Below are 21,535 nucleotides of genomic sequence, written 5' to 3' on the forward strand. Positions count from 1 at the left end.
AGTGGAGGGGTTGGGGGGAAGGTCAAGAATTAGATTAAGCCAAGTATGCAGACAAGCCCCTATAGTGACTCAGAAAATTCCCATCCCGGTTCAAACCACGTGTTAACGTGCTGAATTTGAATACAAAAGACAGCTCAGCTGCTTCCCTTTGAAAAGCGGTGTGAAAATTTTTTTTACCGTAACACGCATACTCTTAGGTCATTAACAGAATGGCCCATTCCATTAAAATGTTGACTAATTGGTTTGTGGACCTGGAGTGTTTTGATGTCTGTCTTGTGCCCATTGACCCTTTGCCTAAGGGAGTTAGAAGTCTGTCCAATATACAAAGCATCTGGGCATTGTTGGCACACAATGGCATATAAGTTAGGAGAGAAGCATGAGAAAGTGCCTGTGATTCTGTGAGTAACCTGGTTAGGTCCAGTGATGGTATTTCCAGAGAAGATATGTGGACAAAGCTGGCAGCGGGCTTTGTTGCAAGGAAAGGTTCCAGGACTGGTATTCCTGGGGTATAGACTGTGGATGTTTGTGAGGATCCTCACAAGGTTGGGAGGTTGTCCGTAGGAGAGAACAGGCATGTCACCCAGGGCCTTCTGGAGTGTGGCATCCTGATTAAGGCTAGGTTGTAGATCTCTAATAACTCATTGCAGTGGTCTTTTATATTCAAATTAGGCACATTAACACGTGGTTTGAACCGGGATGGGAATTTTCTGAGTCACTATAGGGGCTCGTCTGCATACTTGGCTTAATCTAATTCTTGACCTTCCCCCCCACCCCTCCACTCTCTGCTTTGCTCACCTTGATCATTTTTTTCTGATTTGTCCTCCTTGATTACTGTTTTTGGTTGTCTGTGCCTTAAATATTGAGTCTGTTCTGCTCTGGCGATGGTCTGAAGAAGTGGGTCTGTCCCACGAAAGCTCACCTAATAAACTATTTTGCTAGTCTTTAAAGTGCTACTTGACTGCTTTTTGTTTTGATAGTGTATAGACTAGCGCAGCTCCCTCTCTGTTACTATTCAAACTGCAACGAGAGGTGTGACTGCAGCTCAGGCAGATGTCCCTGTGCTACCGCCTACTGAATTAGCACACCTAAATATAGCAGTGAAGCAGCAGCAGCAGCAGCAGCACAAACCCTGCTGAAGGCGAGAATCTCCAGTAAGTACCCATGGTTCCAGGTAAGCCAATAGAGGCTTTATCAAAGCTCCCACTGGTATTTTTAGCTGTACTAAGCATGTAACGCTATCACGAATACGCTCGCTGATCTGTAATCACACCTCTGACTACAGCAGAGACATAACCTGCATGAAGATCATTAACTTGCAACCATGTTGGCTCCATGCAATACAGAAATTAGCACAAAACCTCACCGCTCCAGCTCCTGAGGACACTTTTTTGTTTGACGCCCTATAGTCCCATCCTACGGTCCTTACTCAGGCAAAATTCCCACCAACCCCAGTAGAAATTGTGCCCTGTTAGGAATCAGATCCTGAATGCTGAAACCGTACCTAAAACCAGTCCTTCCTACTCTGTGCTTTGGCTAGCGTCTGTCACTGACAGAGTAACTGATGCACAAATGCAGCATGATCAAATGAACACATTTGGCTGAGGGAATGTGGTTGTAAAATTTCCACGGATGTGAATGATCAGCTGCACAAGGGAGATTTGGTCTCTGTTCATCCCCACAGCCTGCCTTGGACTTGAGGCTCCTCAAGTCTGCTCGGGAAACAATCCGATCTGCTAAGCTGAGCCTCACTGTTCTGTCCAGGAGGGAAGCTGGTGAGCTCAAAGTTAAGGGGCACAGAGCTGCTCTGCACTCTCGTTCTGCGTAACACACCGTCACAGTGTGGTGATCTTCAGGGAAAACCAGCAATTCGGAACAAAGACAAACGGAGCCTTTCCCGATGCTCTACAGTAGTGCAAAGGAAAGACAGTTAAAATTTTTCTGGGGTATCAATTGGAAAATACACCCCCATTCCACAGCTCAAATAAGGCCTCCCTGAAGTGCTGGATCGGAGGAGAACCAGTCAGATTCCAGGGTCCCATGGGAGGTGCACTGCAGGGAGCCTGCAATGGAGATCTAGGCCACCGGTGTGCTTCATATCTGTGTGGCCCTCCTCCACACAGAGACAATTCAGAGACTGGAGTTAAAACACTGGCCTCTCTGCTCACCAGACACACTTTCACGCAAGAGCAGCAATTGCAGCAGCTGCTGCAAAGCTGATGCTGTCAGTGGGCCAGCAGAGCTCTTACTGCATTCCAACCTGCCCAGGGATTGTGCCAGCACTCTGTTAAGTTAACTCATGTGGTGCTGAAGAGAGGAGCCATCCTTAAGGCCTCCAGTATGGATGAGGATCACAGCCCTTCATGTCAGGCAAAAAAACAACGAAACAGCCCTGCTTGAGCCAAAGGGCCTGCTGAAGATTTTTATTTCAGTATTTTCACACTGGCCAAGCAACAATATATTTTTTATCATTAATAAACCCATCAATACATTCATTTAAAGTGCACAGGGTGTTTTGGAAACATGAGTAAAAAAAAATCAGTTCTCTCTCTTTTTAAAAGCCTGCCAATGTAATTGAAAAAAAAATAGTAAAACCTTCCCTTCAGAACATTAGCAAAATCATAGTCTTGCAAGTCAGTGTTACTGGAAGCATTAATGGAATTGTTTTGTGAAAAAAATCCTGCAATGCATTCATTTACTTTAAAAGTAATGCTCGGTTTGGAAAGATTCAACTTTCCCCTCTTTTGTCTGTTAAGAGAAAGAGAGAGAAAGGAAGAAATGAGCATGGACCTGCACAGAGCAGAAAAACAAAGCAAACACTTTAAATTCTCCAACTGAGAGAACAGACCCTGCTATCTTAAAACCTCAGCACAACCAGTGCTAACATAGGTTCAGATCTGTGTTCAACTGAAGTCAACAGCCAAGCTCCTACTGCCATCATGGTTTGACGCTGAAGGAATTCTCTCCCCCAGCAAGGAGAGTGAGCTGCAGCAGTCATAAATCCTTTGCTTTGTATTTTTAGAAGTGTATTTAATTTAGACTGCAGCTACCAGCCCCACCTAGAGTAAATTCCTATGCTTTTTTTTTGGGAGGGGGGGAAGGTGTATGTGACCACTTTAAGTGATTTTATAGGTTAATTTACATATGAGAAACCCAAATTCATTCAAATAACAGCAAAACCAGAATATGAAGGAAAACTAATATGAGGGAGGGAGGCAGGGAGGGAAATGATTCAGCTTACAGGCCAGGCCCTGCTCTAGACAAAAGCAAACTCCCATTGACCTCAGTGGAAGGAGAATCACACCACACGCCAACAGAAGTGGGGAATGTTTGTGGCACCTGGCTTCCCTCTGGAGACCAAGAGCAGGCTTTTATTCTTGCCTCCAAAATGAGTAACTGCAACATTAGCTACAAATGCCAAGATGTCTGTGGTTTTCATCAGGCCCTTTGATTTTTCTGCAAGCCACGAACACATAAACCCAAAAGGCGGATTTATCTGAAATTGACTCCAAGGAGCTGTCTGGCATTCTGAGCAGACCCAGGCCTTCCAAAATGAGGGAGTTCTGGGTCGAAGTTAAAAATTAAAATGAGTTCAACCTTTTCTCAGCTCAGGGCCCAGTTCTTTAATGTGCTGATAGCACACAGATCCCATTATGGCCAAAAGGCATTGAGGGCGTGTAGTGTTTTATCAGACTGCACCTCTAGTCCCTGATGGACATTTTTATATCGCATCATTAAAAGCCTCCTAAGGTTAAGCATCATTGTAGGTCCAACCCAGGACTGGAGGAGCAGGCCACTGAACTTCAACAGGGAGTTGAGATCTTATCTAGATCTCAGCCTAAGGTAATCAGGTGATAAATACCTACCAAGTTCCTTCACCTCAACAGGGCAGGAAAAACTGAGAGCTTGACAGCTACCAACATCAATATGTTACTTACACATGTTCACTCCAAGGTTCTGATCCATGTCATGTACTTGTCTGGAACTGCAGCACTCATTACTGTGGTATAAACTGTGCAACTGAGGGGAAACGGGGGGTGTGTGAGGATGTAAATACCATTCCAAATCAAGGAAGATACAGATAACAGCAACAAAGCAACAGAATCAGTCATACTAGAAAGTAACATTCTAAGTGTCTGAATCAAAACAATAAGTGATGAGTGTTGAAACACCAAGAAGGATTTGGTAACAATGGCAGGTCAAATTCTCTCCAGGTGCCAACTGGCAAAACAACATTGATGTCAAGGGAATTTTATCCAGCAAAGAACATGTTCTACGTTGTGAGTCTGCCCTATGTGATCACAGCACGAGAATATTGATAATACTGATCTTGTTACAGTGACGGAATTTAGATTAGGAGAAATAGCGAAATCACACATACACCATATTGGTGATTCAGTTTTTACTGCTCACTCCACAGAAGCTGTGGAGATACTGAGTTTTATATAAAAGCAGGACAATGAGGAGAAAGAGAAGATGCAAGATTTCTGTAAGGATATAGAGCCATTATGGAGCAAGCGTAAGAACTCAGCTCTGGCTAGACAAGCAGTAGCGCATAAATCAATACTCAGCAGCGACGGTAGGAAGGTTCTGTTATTTCCCTCTTACCAACAAAAGCAAGAGTTGCAACAAAGACTATGTGGAAAATGAACATTCAGTATATCAGGAACAAGATGCACGACTCAGCAAAAGAGCACCGTGGCTGGACTTGGCATCAATTTATGAGACAAGGCTCTTTCACTGGGCAGTCAGCGACAGATGACGAAAGACAGCGAAGTGAGGGCGGATGCTGAAAAGCACTGTGCATTGATTATGGCTGGGGAAAACCATGGGCTATTTTGCATACTTAAAGGAAACTCTTCTGACAACATAACTTGGTATAAAATTTCAGCTGCCCTAATGTGTGGCCATGGGCACCGATCCATATTTTTAAACAAGATACTTACTTGTTTAAGACTGGCTTCACGGACAACACCTGATGAAAAAAAAAAAAAAAATTAAAGAACCCGTCAGTTTTATCAGGTTAAAAGAAATGTGTAAGACCACTTAAAAACAGTGGAGTACAATTATTGAAGATGGATAATGCAAGATTAGAGGGTTACCCTATTTATTTTTAAAATCAGAGCACTTGACTGAACATTTGAAAACAAAAAAGCTAAGAGAATACACAAAAGTTTATCAATTTCCTGCATTTAAGTAGTAGATCACAACCTTCTCCTTCTATTCTACCTTTCTCTTTAAACACCCGTAGTATTTATACCTGTGGTAGTTCCACAGAAATCTTTTAATAATGCTGGTGAAACATTCAATCTCTGTTCCTCACAAGTTTCTGTCTAAGCCATCAGAACACAGTTATGTCCCACATTTAAAAAGCAGCCGTTCACAGCACTCTAACAGAAATGAGGAACCACACTACACGTGGGTCTGTAAAGTCCTGCACTATTGTGGGCATGGACTAATGCTGTCATAGACCTGATCCACACCCAGGGGAATCTTTCAGCTGACTTCTACAGGCTTGGGTTTAGGCCCCCTATGTTAAATGGCCTAAGTTAATGACTGCAATGAACCCTTGCTCAGCTTGTCCTAAGAAAGTCTTTCTGCCCGACGCCACTAGCATTTTAGAAGTGACTATAGTACAGCCCCGACTTACACGGTTTCAACTTACACGTTACTTGCAATAATGCGAGTCGAAATCTTGAGTGGCATGGAGCTGGGAACCAGGTGGCACGCTCGCTCCTGGCTCCTCTCCGCTTGCAGGAGCCAGGAAATTGACCACCGCTGATGTGCTGGTCAGTTTCCTGGCTCCCAGGAGTGGCAGGAAGCTGGGAACCAGGCTGTAGCTTGGCTCCCAGATCCCCTCCACTCCCGAATTCCCTCCGCTTGTGGGAGCCAAGAAACTGGCTGAAATGGAGAGGTGGGGAACTGGAAACCAGGCAGCAGCTGGAAACCCCGTGGAAGCCAGGAATCAGGCGCAGCCAGGACCGGGCCCCCTCTCTCACCTGGCCCTGACTTGCATGAAATTCAACTTTCGTCTGGTTGCCCAGGAACGCAACTTCCGCATATGTCGGGGGTTTACTGTAATGTCACTTAGGCAGGGTCTACACTAAACCTTACAATCAATTGTACATACACAATTCCAGCTACAGCAATCACATAGCTGAAATTGATTTATCTACAATCAACTTACCTGGCTGTCCTCACTGAGGGAAGTCAACCCTCCCATCGACCTCCCTTACTCCTCATGATATTGAGGAGTCCAGGGTTTGACTGTTGACCCCAGACAGTTTGATTTCACACGTCCCCCACTAGGCACATGAAACTGAACCCTGGAAGATTGAACCCGACCAGGTCAATCTTCCGGGTAGTGAAGACACACCCTCAGTGAGAACTGGGAATACTGTGTCATGGAAACATGCTCTGGCATCTTCTGAGCCTGTTGTAATGTTATGTCCTCCTACAGAGGTGGTACATAGTTAATCTGGTGGTCTCTGTAGCTGTGCTAGGTACAATTTTTCCAAAATCCTGGCTCTGAGCACCATGGAAGCATTTCAGTCCAGAGCCCACCTCTAAAACAAAATACTTTACTTTGCCAACTGTCCCCATGACCAAACAACATATTGATATATTATTCTATGGACTTACACCCCTTTTGTCTAATGTACACAACTGGCCAAACATCTGGGGAGTTGCAATTTTCACTCCTCCCTGAAAGTTCTTCGTCTTTGTATGAAATTGTAGGTTTTGTGTTGTCACCGTCTTCATCCACCAAAGAGGTTTTTATTAACTCAGCTCATTGCCAAAGACCATCATGATTTAATAATTTAAAAAAAAAAATCTTTAAAATCCTTCTCCCCTCCCGTCTCTTCTGGAGCATTGAGAAAAAACCTGAATTGAAACCATGACCATTATTTGATGTAATGGGTAGAAATCAACGGGACTTGTGCTTGTAACTGAAAATTGACCATACCTTCATTATGGTCTAATAACCCCACTCCAGAATCAAGGCTGCCCTCTCTCACATGAATATGTTTACATTATTTTCTATATATTAACATAAAATAAATAAAGTTAGTATGCCAAGTATTTCTGGGACAAACATTGAAATAACACATATAAGCTCATTGGTGCAGGGTCTGTTTTCATTGTATGTGCAGTACCTGGTGTATCTGAGCCCTGATCTGTGATTGGCACTAGCATAAAAATCAATGCAATACAGATCTTTAAGGTCAGCCTTAAAATCTCAAAAATATTTTACACTTTTACATCATGTTTTGTCTGAGGATCTTAAAGCACTTGAACGACTAATGCTCCTTTTGAAATATGCATCACCATCCACATGTTATGGTCCAGAATAGGGAGACAGAGAGAGGGTAAGCAGTAAGTTTTCAGAAGTGCCCAACTCATTAAGGATACTCCACTTGAAACTACTGTAGCCTAATGTTCCGAGAAGCCAAGCACCCACCATGTCAGCAGAAGCTAAAAATTAAACCCCAGGATTCTCAGCTTGGGCGCTCCAAAACTGAGTTACCCAAAATTAATAGACATTGGAAAATGTGGGTATAAGTGACTTGCCCAAGGTCACACACTGAATCAGAAGCTGAGCCTGACTCAGTTCTCCATCCTAGAACACAGTTCAAAAGAACCATGATGATGACTACAAAAGACCCTCGAATGAATATAGAGGTCTTAGAAAAATCTCCAGTGAAAGCCCTTTGCTGTATATCCCTTGCCATACACTGCTCACTTGCTAAAAACCAAATATATTCCTGAATCATTCTAACCATCTCTTCAAACAACAGAATTTTAAGTCAACATCTGGATGCAGCAATACAGAACTTGAAATGGATACCTTAAAGAGAGTCTCAAAATTAATTTTCTCCCATCCCGTGGCATTGAGTGCTTTAATGGCTGCAGTTCTGCAAGGAAAGAATGCAATGTCACTTAACAAAAATAACTGCCACCTGCAACATGATTCAGTTCGAATATAAGAAGTTTACTTAAAAATCATTCCACATCTAAACATCTGTTTGGATCTCAAGAAGTCCCCTGGCACCTTATGGACTAACAGGTATTTTGGAGCATAAGGTTTGGTGGGCAAAGACCTGCTTCATCGTCTGACGAAGCGGGTCTTTGCCCATGGAAGCTTATGCTCCAAAATACCTGCTAGTCCATAAGGTGCCACAGGACTTCTTGCTGTTTTTGAAGATACAGAGTAACTCAGCTACCTCTCTAATGTTTGGATCTCAGTTACTCTAAAGGATGGTATGAACCAAATCCAATCCCCTATAACTGGATGAGAGCTATGAGCATTAAAAGATACAGAGCTATTAAATCTCCTGCAAGTGAAGGAGAATTCTTATCATTCAAGGACACCGCTATAGAACTGCAGCCAATCTGCCTACCTACTTCATCCCCTGGCATAAAACAGTCGGATCAACTAAAAATCTTGCTGAAGTGTTTAACAAGATCTCCAAGCAACCTGTTATTGTGAGGCTTGAATTCTGTGATTAGGGTTAAATTCTGTTTTCTATTGGGACCCCAACTCCAACCAGTATCAGAGAGGTAGCCATGTTAGTCTGTAGCTTTGAGAACAACAAAAAGTCTTGTGGCACCTTAACCATGGATTAAGCAGAGACTGGGAGTGGCTTGCAGCTTTCACAGACAGTTTCTCTGCTCTGGGTGTTGATAGCTCCTGATTAGACTCTGACAAAGGCTCACATCCCCCTGTCTGATCTGACTTGTTTTTTCTTCTTTCGATAAGTACTGTTGATACTGGGCCATTTCCACCTTGCTGAATAGACCTTGTCAGCTCTGGCCCTCCCTTGTACTGGGACCCCACTCTTTAAATACCCCTCTGAAGCCACCCCCCGACTCATGCATCTGATGAAGCGGGTCTTTGCCCACAAAAGCTTATGCTCCAAAATATCTGTTAGTCTATAAGGTGCCACAACTCCAACCAGGCTTCCCTTGCTATGATTTTGTCTGTGCCTCCTCTTACAAAGCCCTCAGCTTCCCACCACCGTGCACCCAACCAACGGACTGAATCACTGTCACTCCTTACCTGTTCTAATTTCTTCAGATTGATGCTGCAGGAGCTGAAGTGGCTGCCTGGGGAACAGCCAAAAGCCAGTGTCGCCTTTTCAATACACAAACAGTATCGCAGGGCACAACTCCTATTCAGACTCACCTTCGATCGTCAGAAGGAGGAGGGGTTGTCCAGTGATCATAGTTTGTCTCCACACGGAACCACCTACTCCGCAAAACACATCAAAAGCCAAGTGTCATGTCACCCAGTGGTGCTTGTAGCTAACAGAAATAGATACGAGTCCCAGTTTCTGTAACTAAAGAGAACAAGAAGTTTCCCCCCATAAGTCTGTGTATTCACCCAGCAACAGCAGAGTAAAAGACAAGCTTCCAGCTGTACTGGCTGTTCCCATACCCAAGCGGTCAAGGAGGTTAAAAAGAAAGTTCAGCTGAGTCCAAGTCTCATTACAGTCAATGGCAAAACCACCACTGACTACAAGGGAAGCAGCGTCAGAAAACCGGAGTCTGATCTGAGAAGAAACAATGCAACAAGAGATCGTTCCCATTCATTGACTCTGCTCGCAGTGTATATTAAGAACTTGAAGGTTTTGGGAATGTTTATTTTACAGTAGTGAAAAAAAGACTTAAAAAAATGCTTTGTACTTCCATTAGCCCCGCAGAGCCATCATTGCTAACAGCCAATCAGGTGGATTCCTCTTGTGTATGAGCTGAAAGGTCTATTAAATTCTAGTTACAGTGACAACTTATTTACCTGATCTGCCCCACGCTAAACTAATGGAGCCTCAAATGGCTCATGGATACAGTTTAATCCAGCTTCGCTGTCCAATCCCAGAGGGAATGTGCAAGGCTAACAGTCAGAAAAACATCTTGTTACCAACAACTGAGCTGAAAATCAGTCACACAAACACCTTAATGACAACCCTGAATTTCCTACCTAGACACAAACTAACATGTTATCATCAAGGGAAGTGGCTTAATAATTGGATAGCAATCATATCTGTAACTGAATTGTACTGATCACAGGCAATGTTCCCTGGAATTCTTTCCACCTGCATGTGGAATAAAAAGTTTGTTATGTGCACTGTACATAAGAATGGTCATACTGGGTCAGACCAAAGGTCCTTCCAACCCAGTATCCTGTCTGCCCAGAGTGGCCAATACTAGGTGCCCCAGAGGGAGTGGAATGAACAGGTGACAGTTGAACGATCTCTCTCCTGTCATCTGTCTCCAGCTTCTGACAAACAGAGGCTAGGGACACCATTCCTTACTCATCCTGGCTAACAGCCTTTACCAGACCTAACCTCCAGGAACTTATCCAGCTCCTTCTCACACCTTGTTATAGTCCTGGCCTTCATGGCCTCCTCTGGCAAGGAGTTCCACAGGTTGTCTGTACACTGTGTGAAGAACTTCCTTTTCTTTGTTTTAAACCTGCTTATTTGTTTTAAACCCGCAAAGGCATGCGCAGCCATGCACCACCAGTAAAAACACATGGTGCCAGCTGTGGGTGCTCTGCTAATCAGCTGAGTGGCATATGCTTGGGCAGCTGCCCAGGAGAGAGTCACTCATTGTACAAAGAATCCTTGACACAGGATTATATCATCTCCATTTTGTTGTTGTACACAGTTTAAAAAAATATCAAAAACACACATCCCTTTTCCTCCCCCTGTTTCTCAGAGGGCTGCCCCTGCTTTGGCTGACAAGGGCCGGATGGTGCTCCACTTGGAGGCATCTTCTGGCTCAGCCACAGTCGACATGCAGGCACACAAGCTGCTACCCTCCCACCGGGTCTCAAGCCTACCGAACGCTCTTCCTTCCAGCTGCTCAGAAAGGTGAAACAAAATAACATTTGCGACCACTCACGCTCCAGCTGTGGGCTCAAGAGGCCAGATGTCTGCCGGCCCCCTCCTATTCCTCGTGATGACCACGCCCTCTTTGGGCGACGTCCCTCCTACGATGTAGTAAACGTCAGCAATGATTGGGGTCTCGGCCAGCTTCAAGACAGCAGCTTGAAAATCTGCAGCCTTTTCCAGGGTCTAAGGCAAAAACAAAACCACTAGGAATCAATACTGCACAGCAATGCTGAGGCAATGCACCAGGGCGGGTCAGAACAGGGAGGGCTCTCTGGTCTCTTTGTCAAGTAAGAGAATGGTTTCTCAGTTAGGCCTGGATGTTGCAATCCACGTGTGAGCTTTAAGCAGCTGAGTAGAGCCACTGATGACAAGAGGACTAAGCAATGTACTTGAGCACATCTAAATGTTTCCAGGACTGGGAGCACATAGAAAGTCAAACTGTAAATCTCATCCTGACACAGATGAGCTCTTAATGCCGGGATTCGTTCCTTGAAAGTCATCAGGCCCATTAGGAAGGAGGAAACAAAACCAAAACCAAAGGCTGAGATTTTCAAAGGAGCCTGTGGAAGTTATGCTCCTGCTCCCAGGTGACATTCGTGGGACAATTAACTCCCTTAGATGCCTTTGACCATTCCAGCGTATGCACAGGATAGCGAAGGTGGACCTGAGTATGTTGTCAGTTTCCACTGAAGGCCTTTACAGGGCTGAGCCCTAAAATAGAGGATGAAAGGGAAAGAGGCTTCTCCAGCCCTTGCTGTAAGTTTGGCTTATGTGGATTTTGGTGGCGGTGAGGAGACCGAAATGCAAATGAGTTATTTAGGCCTTGCACCTACAAAATTGTGCATGTAACTTCACATACGTGGTTATCGCCATCGACACCAATGGAGTCACTCATATGCGTTAAACTATGCACATGACAAAGTGTTTGCAATATTATGGCTGTAGGAAATACATCCTTAAAAACTTACCCTAACTAATTAACACAGTGCAGGAATTAAAAACAAACACACACAGTAAACTCTTTCATATCCAGCAGCCAGATATGCAAATATTCTGGATACTGGAGAGGTATACCGAGCAAAGGATACCACTTAAGAAAAACAAGATTAGATATTAACAGGGATCTGCAACATGCAGCTCTTTAAGGACTTTTTTTGTGGCTCCCAATGCTATAATTGCAAAGTTAAAAAAAAAAAACCTAAAAAAAAAAAAACCTAAAAAAACAGCCCTCCTGGTTATTTTCAATGAACGGTGAATTTCAAAACGCCCAACAATGAAAATTAACTACCCATATCTAAATAGCAAAAGATATGTGATCTTGAAATGTTGAATAATGTTGCAGTGCACTGTAGGACATGATCCGGTATCTGCATTTTGATTGTGTTGGTAATAAAGTCTTGATTTTGAAAAGGAAATGGAAGATTGCGGCATTTCCTGCTGTGAAGGGTAACACGCATTTTAAGAAAGAAAACTGAAATTATATGGGAAATAAAACTGGCATAATTAAAGTGGGTTTGGGACCGAAAGTCAGGAAGACAGTGATACAAACACACGTGTAACGTGTGAGGAAATAGAATATGTAAAAAGTTTGTGAACGTCTTGCTGTAAACATGTATCACATTACAAGTCATTGTGTGTGTGCTGTTCTTAAAACAGAGGTTACAAAAAGTATGGTTTGATGTTATTTATTAAGGACTGTCTTGTATTCACTTGCATTGAGGCTCTTGAATTATTGGGTTTTTTACCAAAAATCGAAAAAAAATGGCTCTTCTTGTTATTTTGGTTGCCAACCCTGGATATTAACACACAAATGTAGGCATAGTACTTTATTAACCAACACCAGTAGCACTGTACACTGTAAACTTGTATCATGTTTGCTGTATTTATTTGTATTTACTTTCCCTGTAAAAATTTACTTATGGTTAAAATTCCGGTTATTTGAGAGTTCCAGATGATAGAATGCCGGATAGGAAAGATCATCAGTGATCTACAGCCCATCCTGGACAAAAATTCTTCACTCTCACAGACCTTGTGAGCCAGGCCTGTTCTTTCTTACAGACAGCTTGCCAACCTGAAACAAATTCTCACCAGCAACCACAGACCACACCCCAGTAACTCTAGACCTGGAACCAATACCTGCAACAAACCTCGCTGCCAGCTCTGCTCACATACCTACACCAGCGATATCATCACAGGACCTACCGTCAACCACACCATCAGGGGCTCTTTCACCTGCAGGTCTACTCATATAATATATGCCATCATGTGCCTACAATTTACACTGGCCAAACTGGACAGTCTCTATGTAAAACAATGAATGGACATAAATCAAACATCAAGAACAGTAACATACAAAAATCTGCAGGAGAACACTTCAATCTCCCCGGGCACTCAGGAACAGATTTAAAAGTAGCACTCCTACAATAAAACACCCTTCAAAAATAAACTCCAAAGAGAAACGTCAGAGCTGCAATTCATTTGCAAATTTGACACCATCAACCAAGGAATGAATAGAGACTGGGAGTGGCTGGCCCATTACAAAAGTAGTTTCTCCACTCATGATGTTCACACCTCCACATTAGCTACTGATAATGGGCCACATCCTCCCTGACTGAACAGACCTTGTCATCTCTGGCCCTCCCCTTGACTGAGACTTCCTCTTGCATCTGACGAAACGGGTCTTTGCCCACAGAAGCTTATGCTCCAAATTATCTGTTAGTCTGTAAGGTGCCACAGGGCTTCTTGTTGTTTTTGAAGATACAGATTAACTTGGCTACCTCTCTGAAACAAGTCTGCCTGCGTAACTTACCTATGAAACTGAAACTGAATCCTTGTTGAAGTAATAGCCTACATCTGCATCTATAATTGACAATAGTGTAAAACACCTACCCTCTCCCATACCACCTGTATGTTTAGCTGCTAGTGCAGCTGTTTACAACACTACTCTGTATCCATCTGGTCCTTTAAAATACTTCTTATCATATAGGCTGGGAGTCTTTTCACAGAAACCTAAATGTTATTGAAAGACAAATCCAAGCTACTTGGCAAGAAGCTCTTGCAACACCAGGAAGGCCTCTATCTCCAGGCCTAGGACAGTTACAGGACAAACACTTTCAGCCAAGACAAAACTCTCCTATACAGGTCACATACCTGGCAGTGTATCTATGTAACTGTCAATGCAAACAGAACACAGAAAGAAAAAATAATTATTCTCGTTTGCAACTTCAAACAGCTTGTGGTACTTGACTAAGATAAAGAAGATGAAACACTGAATACATACGTCCCTGACTAGCCAGCTGACTGGGAAGTTTCGGTTCAGGAAAGCAGCTATCGCATTCTCCCACCAACTTCCATGATCTGCAAAAAAGGAAGGGAGAGTACCATTATGCACACAGGAGGTTCCTGCTGCGAACCTACCAATACATGGTGTATCTTCATCTTCTTTTCCCAGCTCCCCGCCCTTCACCTCTCCTCTCAAGGGCTACTTGACATCTCTATAATCCTCTCCCTCACCACCAAAGTCCAGCACAATCAATTCGCTATCCATGCCGCTATTGGGAAGCCAAGTGTGAGCCACTGACTAGCAATTTCAGCATCAGTGGTAGCAAAAGTTGTTACAATACGAGAGCCTCTGCGACAGGGACCAATAGTACAACAACGTTTGGGACAACTGGTCTTTTCTCTAATTTACTTGCACCAAAAAACCCAAAGTAAAATCACTGCAAGAGACTCAGTATCTTGGAGAAACTTGGGGCCTGCCCTGCAACTTTGAAGGAAAACAAGAGGTGCTTATCACTTCACAGGAAGTATTCAATACCGGTGAGGAACAATTTAGCAATTTCAATTAGAAACTCCCCAAGTTCCTTTTCTGTTACTGACTTTTCCATCTGTAAATGTTACCTCTTCATAGCTGATTACTGGGCAAGAGCAAAGCCGAGGTTCATGCAACACAGAGCAGTCTTGTGACACATTGCAGACAGGGTCACAATTCAGCCAATCTCATCTAAACGTACGGCAAACAGCTTCTGGGGAAATGCTCGCTACATTTATATTCTCCTCCGTATAATTTATTGCATTTTACATCTGCAAAGAAAAGACTGCTGGACAGAAATCTGGAGCACAGCTTAAAAAATAGTGATGACTGTTTGGCTGAAGAAAACTAAAGGGACTGAGCAGAACAGAAATGGACTTTCATGTTTAAAATCATCCATGGGCCAGAAACACAGCGGAGACCTGTCACTTCAGTCACCTTCGGGCTCACGAAGCCATCAGTTCCACCCATCTCACAACCTCGTCCCTCAATTTTATCTCAACAGTTCAGCAGTAGTTATTCTGCACGCGAGTAACAGAAGCTCCCTAGAGGCTGTTGTTGGAGCAAGATAACCTCCTCAGTCCAGATCTTGGCAGACAAGGATACTCTAATGTGACCCTAATAAAAACACCTCTCTACTCTGGGGGCCAGACCCATTTCTAAAACCTAAAATGCTCAATTCTCCCTTTGCCTCCTCCACTCCAACTAAAAAGAAAAATCAGGTTGCTTCTTGAAAAACCAGGACCCAAGATCTGGTCATTCAATATGTGCCTCTCAATCCTCCAACCCAAGCGAGAGAGAGAACAACCCTTCAGTAGGGCTGCTACCCACTCCACCTTTACTGCTCCCACACACCTTTCCATTGCAACCAATTGTCTCGTATTTCTCCAGTGACCTCTCAAATGGGTCCCCACTGCTATATTTCCCTCATACGTTAATGGCTCCTCCTGTCTCTCCAACCACTCCTGCGACTGGAGCCCCCATTGCCTCTCTTCTCCACCATGTTGCCCTCTATGCCTGGGCCTGCCATAATGGAGCAGTCCCAGGGAGCCAGGCTTTTGACTCCTTGCACAAGGGAGTCTCTGTCTCAGTGGTGCCCCTTCAAAATGGCCCCAAATTCTCCATGTGCTGCTTCTGTAGAATTGTCCCCCATTTCCTGCTGCTCAAAGTTCAAATGCTGTTGTGTAAACATCCAGACATCCATCCCTTATGCAGCAGCCCGAGGTGCTTCTACATGCAGAAGGCCAGAAAGTTGTACTCTTCCTCTTCTCAGTGCCAGCCAGAGGAAGGCTCTGGCAGAAGAGTTGGGCAGAGATAAAAGCAGCTGAATGGTAATTAGTCCCATTCAGCATAAGAGATGACAGGCATAAGGTGATAGCTCCAATCCCCCTTAGATGAAAGTGCCTCTGAATGATGTTCAGCTACAAAATTCAGGACTAAGGAGTTAAACCATTGAAATGTTTTGTTATGACAGTGCTATAGTTCACACAACCCCAGAACGTGAGCTTGACTTACCTCGTTCATCACCGGAGACTGTGAACTTGCGTGGACTCTGTCCTGTCCATAAGCCTACATAGCCAAAAAACGTGGTTCCCTTGTATGCCACCTGAAATCAGAAGACATACAGCATTCTACAGGAATGGGACAGACAGGTTCTTTATACAAATAATGTCCCAAAACAGCACCCTACATTTTATGTGTGGATTTCCAGTAAATAAATAACATGATTCCAACATATGCCATTTGCAAAAGCTAACGCTGCAATATTACACAATTAAAAACACTGAAGATTAAATTCCATTGCATTTCATTTGATAAGGGGGTACATCTGCACATAGGGGAAGATCAATCTTCCAGGGTTTGATTTAGCATGCTTAGTGGGGCTGCGTTAAATTAAATTGTCTTGGCAGCACCATTGACCTGGTACTCCTGGCAGTTGCAAGGTGTAAGGGAAGTTGGCAGGAGAATTTTTCCCATTGACCTTCAACTGTGGGAATGACAGTGAAAATCAATTTTTGATACGTTGATCCAGCTACACAAATCCAGCTATGAGAACTGCATATCTAAATTCGACTTTATCCCTTTATTTAGACCGGGCCAGGGTAACCCAACTGCTATCAAAATGCTGCTCAAGTTAGCTTCTGACAGAGACAGAATCCTCGATTTCTCAGACAGACAGATAGGAGGGAAATGCAACAGCAAATCTGGGATTTGCAAAATCATTTCTGGGATTTAAAGTATTAAAAAAACAACATAGGTCAGTACATGCAATGTTTGCAGAAGTTGTCAGACTAACAGCCATGCAATAAGATTCCTAATAGAGAAAAGAGTGCAGAAAGGGAAGTATCAGAGACAAAAATGACCTTTTAGCCTCCCTAATCCCTCTCCTCACCAAAACTGAACTCCATTGTTTTAAATGTGTTCCATGTTTGGTTCCTTTGGGACACTTCTTCAGCTGAATACATCTAACAGCATTACCTCTAATTTTTCCCACCCCTGAGCAGAATCCATTGTCTTACGTGCACCAAGATGGAGGTGATGTGCAACAGAGAGATGATCATCACCTTCATATTGGTGCACACAACACATTTCATGTTGCAGGAGTGGGGCCAAAGGGTTCTGAGTGTGGGCAGAGGCTCGCGGTGGGGCAAGAGGCCTGGGGTAAAGCAGCATGTGGTTTCTGGCTGAGGGTGTTGGCTGAAGGGAAGGGCTGGGGTTGAGGGACTCAAGGTTGGGGTGCAAGGGCTGTGGTTGGAGGTGGAGGCTGTGGGGTGGGACTGGAGATAAGGGGTTTGGACTGTAGGGGGTACAGGCTCTGGCACTTTGGGGTGCAGGAAGGTGCTCAGGCGACTCAAGGTAGGACAGGTGTCGTGGCTTGGGCTTACCTGGGTGGCTCCACACTGGGGCTAGCAAGGAAGGGAACCCTTCTACCAAACCAGGCGGCTTCTGGGCCTGGAGAGAGTGATCTCTCCCTACTGCAGCCCTGAGCACCTGCATGGGGTTTAATGGGAGGCCACATGGCCGCACAGCTGCAGGGGTGCTTAGCCACCACACTATTGAGAAGATTTTTCTTAAGCTCAGTCCGAGTTCCCCTTTTCTTAATTTCCTTCCATCAAACCCCTGTTATGCCCTCCTGGACCTCCCTGAATAACTCCCCTCCATTCTTGGAGGTTTCACCATTTGAATAGATATAAAATTGTGCTGTCCCTTCCCTAGCCAGGACATAGTTTGCTCTTTCAATCTTTCCTTACAAGTAGGTCTCACCTGGCTTCCCCCACGTAAGGGGGGAGGGATAACTCAGTGGTTTGAGCACTAGCCCGCTAAACCCAGGGTTGTGAGCTCACTCCTTGAGGAGGCCATTTATGGATCTGGGGCAAATAGATTAAAATAAAAAATCAGCAGGGATCGCGATAGGCCCTGCTGCGAGTGCAGGGGATCTGACTCAATGCCCTTCCCTTCCAACTCTATGAGACAGGTATAACTCCATACTACTAGGTCAATTTTAGCATGACTTCCATCCTGCTTTTCAATTTCTCTCAGATACACCGGTGCCCAAAACTGAATAACTCAAATGCAGTTACACCATAGCCCTAGAGAGAGGCTGAGGTGTCCAATTCTATAATTATACACAAGCTCTTATAGAAACCTGGACACATGGAGAATCCCCTTAAATAGCAAATAGCATATTTTTTCTTTTTCTTGCACTTCTCTGCAGATTTGTTATTTAATCCACTAAATGCAGCTGCTTAAAGATCTCAGACTCAGAGGACAGCATCCATCCTTTCCAAACAGATCCTACCTGCCCATTTTTCATAAACTGCACATCAATTGTAATCTTGCGTAAAATATCTCCAAAAACATAATCCAGGTTCCGACCATGGTAAATGTTTCCCTTGGAATCTTGAGCAATAATACTCGTACAGAACCTGGAAAAAGAGAAACAGAAGGCACTATTTAAAAAACACCACAACCACCCACTTTTTTTCCAATACTGAATCTATTCCAATAAATGTCTTGGGGTAGTGACTGAATATTTTATTTTCTTTGCAAAGTATCATTAACACTTACGGTACTGCATAGACACGTTAAATTGCTACAGTTTAAAAAAAAAAACCTGAGACCACAAGGTTCGCAACGTAAACGTGCGTATATGAGAGTAAAAGCCCTGTTTGCAGGCTTCTCACTGCCCCTTACAGTGTCTGAATTACAATGCATTCTTTAATTATCTATAATTTCTATTCCATATACATTGCCACACTATTATTTTCACTCTCACCTCCCAGGCACTCGTTAGGGAGGGGTGGGGAGAGGGGTGATGCCCCCCCATCCCAGTTTGTAAGGGAACATTGCTGGCTCTTTCCCTTCATCGGTGAGCAAGGGAGAAAGTGCACACAGTTTGCTGTATTCCTCACTCTGGCTAGGGAGCACAGGGGGGCAGACGAAGTTGGCCCTGCCCTAGCTGGGGAACATGCACCCCTCTCCTGGATGGGCCAGCTAGAGCTGCAGCAGCCATAGAGAGGAACTTCTCACGTGGCCCCACACTGCTGTAGTGAGAGAGGGCGGGGGTAGTCCTCTCTCCCCAGGGCAGCCTGTCTACTGAACCCCTCCAACCCAGCCCCACCCCACAGCAATGATTCAAATGAAGCACGGACATATTCCTTTCATTTTCCAAAAACCAAAAATTAATTGAGTTAAGGACCTGAGAAACGCTGGGTAAATCTTCTAGTAGCAGATATATTAAAAGGTCATCTCTCTCCCCGCCGCCCCCCATTAAACCATTAATATTGCTGAACTTACTGCCATTCTTAACTTTCAGTCTGATTCCACCTCGTATATCAGATCACACACTCGCTATCTTCAATCCATGATAATTATAGCCATTTCCACACTGAGACATTCCTCCACTGCCTGAAAATGGGAGCAGTCCGAGTTTATTACCCGGCTAGATGAGATACTTACACAGCAGATTCATAGGCCAAATTGATGAGAATTCCATCGCCAATGCCTATCCCCAGCATCTGGCAGATTCCCAGGATTTCGCCTGCAAAGGGCTGAGGGATAAAATACTCCAGCTCTGCTGCTATGGGGCGAATGACGGCATGGACCCATTTCGGTACGGTTTTACTGAAAGGCAAACCCAAAACATCAGCGCACCTTTGCTTTGCAGATGGGGGGGGGAGGGCACGTGGAGCAGTCTGAGTGATATGCACATGACCTACAGCTCACAAGTTAACAAGTTATTGGTTTCACTGGCCAACTATGTAATGCAAAAGAGGAAATAGCTTTGCATTACTCATTCTTAAATTGGCAGCCTCTGTTCTGCAGGGCTGCTCATGATGGGAGCCCTGGGTCTCAAAGACAGTTATCCAACTGAGCAATCCCACCACTTAGCATTCAGGTAAGTAATGAAAGCAGCATGTATCTGACAAAGTGGGTCTTTGCACACGAAAGCTTATGCTCTATCTGTTAGTCTACATGTTGCCACAGGGTGTCTCATGTTCACGTAAATAAAGATACCCAGGTGCCAAAGTACCCCCAGCATGTGATACACTTTGTCCTCTCCTGTTATCTCTGTTCCGTGTAAGCTGAGCCCTTGCGCAGCCACCTGGGAGATTCAGCTGCTGCCCAGCTGATTAAGAGTGCCCACAGCCAGCAGCCTGGGTTAATATTGGTGGTGCGCATCCACACACCTTTATAACAATTTTTGGACCTCTGTGCTTTATATATGGAGTCTGTTCTGGTCTGGCTATGATCTGAAGAAGTGGGTCTGTCCCACGAAAGCTCGTTATTTTGTTAGTCTTTAAAGTGCTACATGACTGCTGGTTTGTTTTGATAGAACACAGACTAACACCCCGACCTCTCTGTCACTACAGGACATATTTACGCATTTATCCCACCCATGGATGGAAGAAAAATAGCGGGAACGTTGCCTCTGAGTTCCTCGTGCCTGATCTTATAAATGTCAGTGGTGCCCAGCAGCCCCTGGCTGCTGGGGGCTCCACACCGCTACTTCTTGGGGGGGGGGGGGGCACTGCTCACACAAAGCCTGAGCACTGGGGCTTGATGCCAGCAAAAGCCCCCCCCCCAGCACCCCCTGGAGGTACAGCCTCACCCTGGGCCAGCTCGCTGCCCGTCCTGAGTCCCGGGGGGGCGCCTATTGGCCCGTCCCCCCCGCCCAGGGGCCCCCGCTCGAGTAGCCACGCCCCCGGCCGGCCGCTGGGAGTGCAACGCGCCCGCGGCGCCGCAGGTGGCGGGCCAGAGCTGCGGGACCCTACGCTGCAGAGCCGGGCGGGCAGCACCCCCCAGGCCGAGGCCACGGTGATGGGCCCCGCGGCGCGCCGCCCCCCCGCCGCACTCACGCGATGAGCCGGGTCATAGCGGACCGCAGGAAGGCGGGGTCGAAGTGGCGCAGCGCGGGCAGCCAGCGCAGCTCCGGGGCGCTCTCCAGGCTCACGTTGCACAGCGGCTGAGCGACCGCGGCCGCCCCCCACAGCAGCAGCAGCAGCAGCGACGCGCAGCCCCAGCGCGCCGGCCGCTGCCCCATGGCCCCACTGCCAGGAGCCGCCCGGGGGCAGGGCGCCGCCTCCCTCGCCTTCAGGCGGAGCTTCGCCTCGGCCCGGCGCCGGCTCCGCCCCGCTCCCAGCACGGCCAGGCTCTGCCTCTCGAGCCGCTGGGCCGGTGCCAGCTCGGACCTCGCTCCCGAGCACTACTGGCGGCCAACTTCCGTACCCCTCCGTCCCCGCTAGCAGCGTCTTTCCGGGGGAAAACCCCCGGGGGCCGGGCCGCCGTGCGAGGTGAACGCACCTGGGATGTACCGTGTGAACCTCCAAAA

At 45.5% G+C, this 21,535-nt stretch overlaps 1 protein-coding gene across 1 annotated transcript; it reads right to left on the reverse strand.

Moving 5' to 3' along the window:
• Positions 1-2,388: 2,388 nt before the first annotated feature.
• On the reverse strand, positions 2,389-21,312 carry NAAA (N-acylethanolamine acid amidase). The gene is made up of 11 exons (XM_074992031.1): positions 21,063-21,312; positions 19,663-19,827; positions 18,503-18,629; positions 16,219-16,309; positions 14,173-14,249; positions 10,903-11,075; positions 9,185-9,247; positions 7,847-7,913; positions 4,944-4,972; positions 3,936-4,017; positions 2,389-2,745 (listed from the first exon to the last, which is right to left on the reverse strand). The coding sequence occupies exons 1-10, from the start codon at positions 21,245-21,247 to the stop codon at positions 3,942-3,944; spliced, it is 1,053 nt and encodes a 350-aa protein (XP_074848132.1). The 5' UTR covers positions 21,248-21,312; the 3' UTR covers positions 2,389-2,745; positions 3,936-3,941.
• Between the last annotated feature and the right edge of the window lie 223 nt (positions 21,313-21,535).

The sequence above is a fragment of the Carettochelys insculpta genome, chromosome 4 (assembly GCF_033958435.1).
Source record: "Carettochelys insculpta isolate YL-2023 chromosome 4, ASM3395843v1, whole genome shotgun sequence".
NCBI classification, from domain to species: Eukaryota; Metazoa; Chordata; order Testudines; family Carettochelyidae; genus Carettochelys; species Carettochelys insculpta.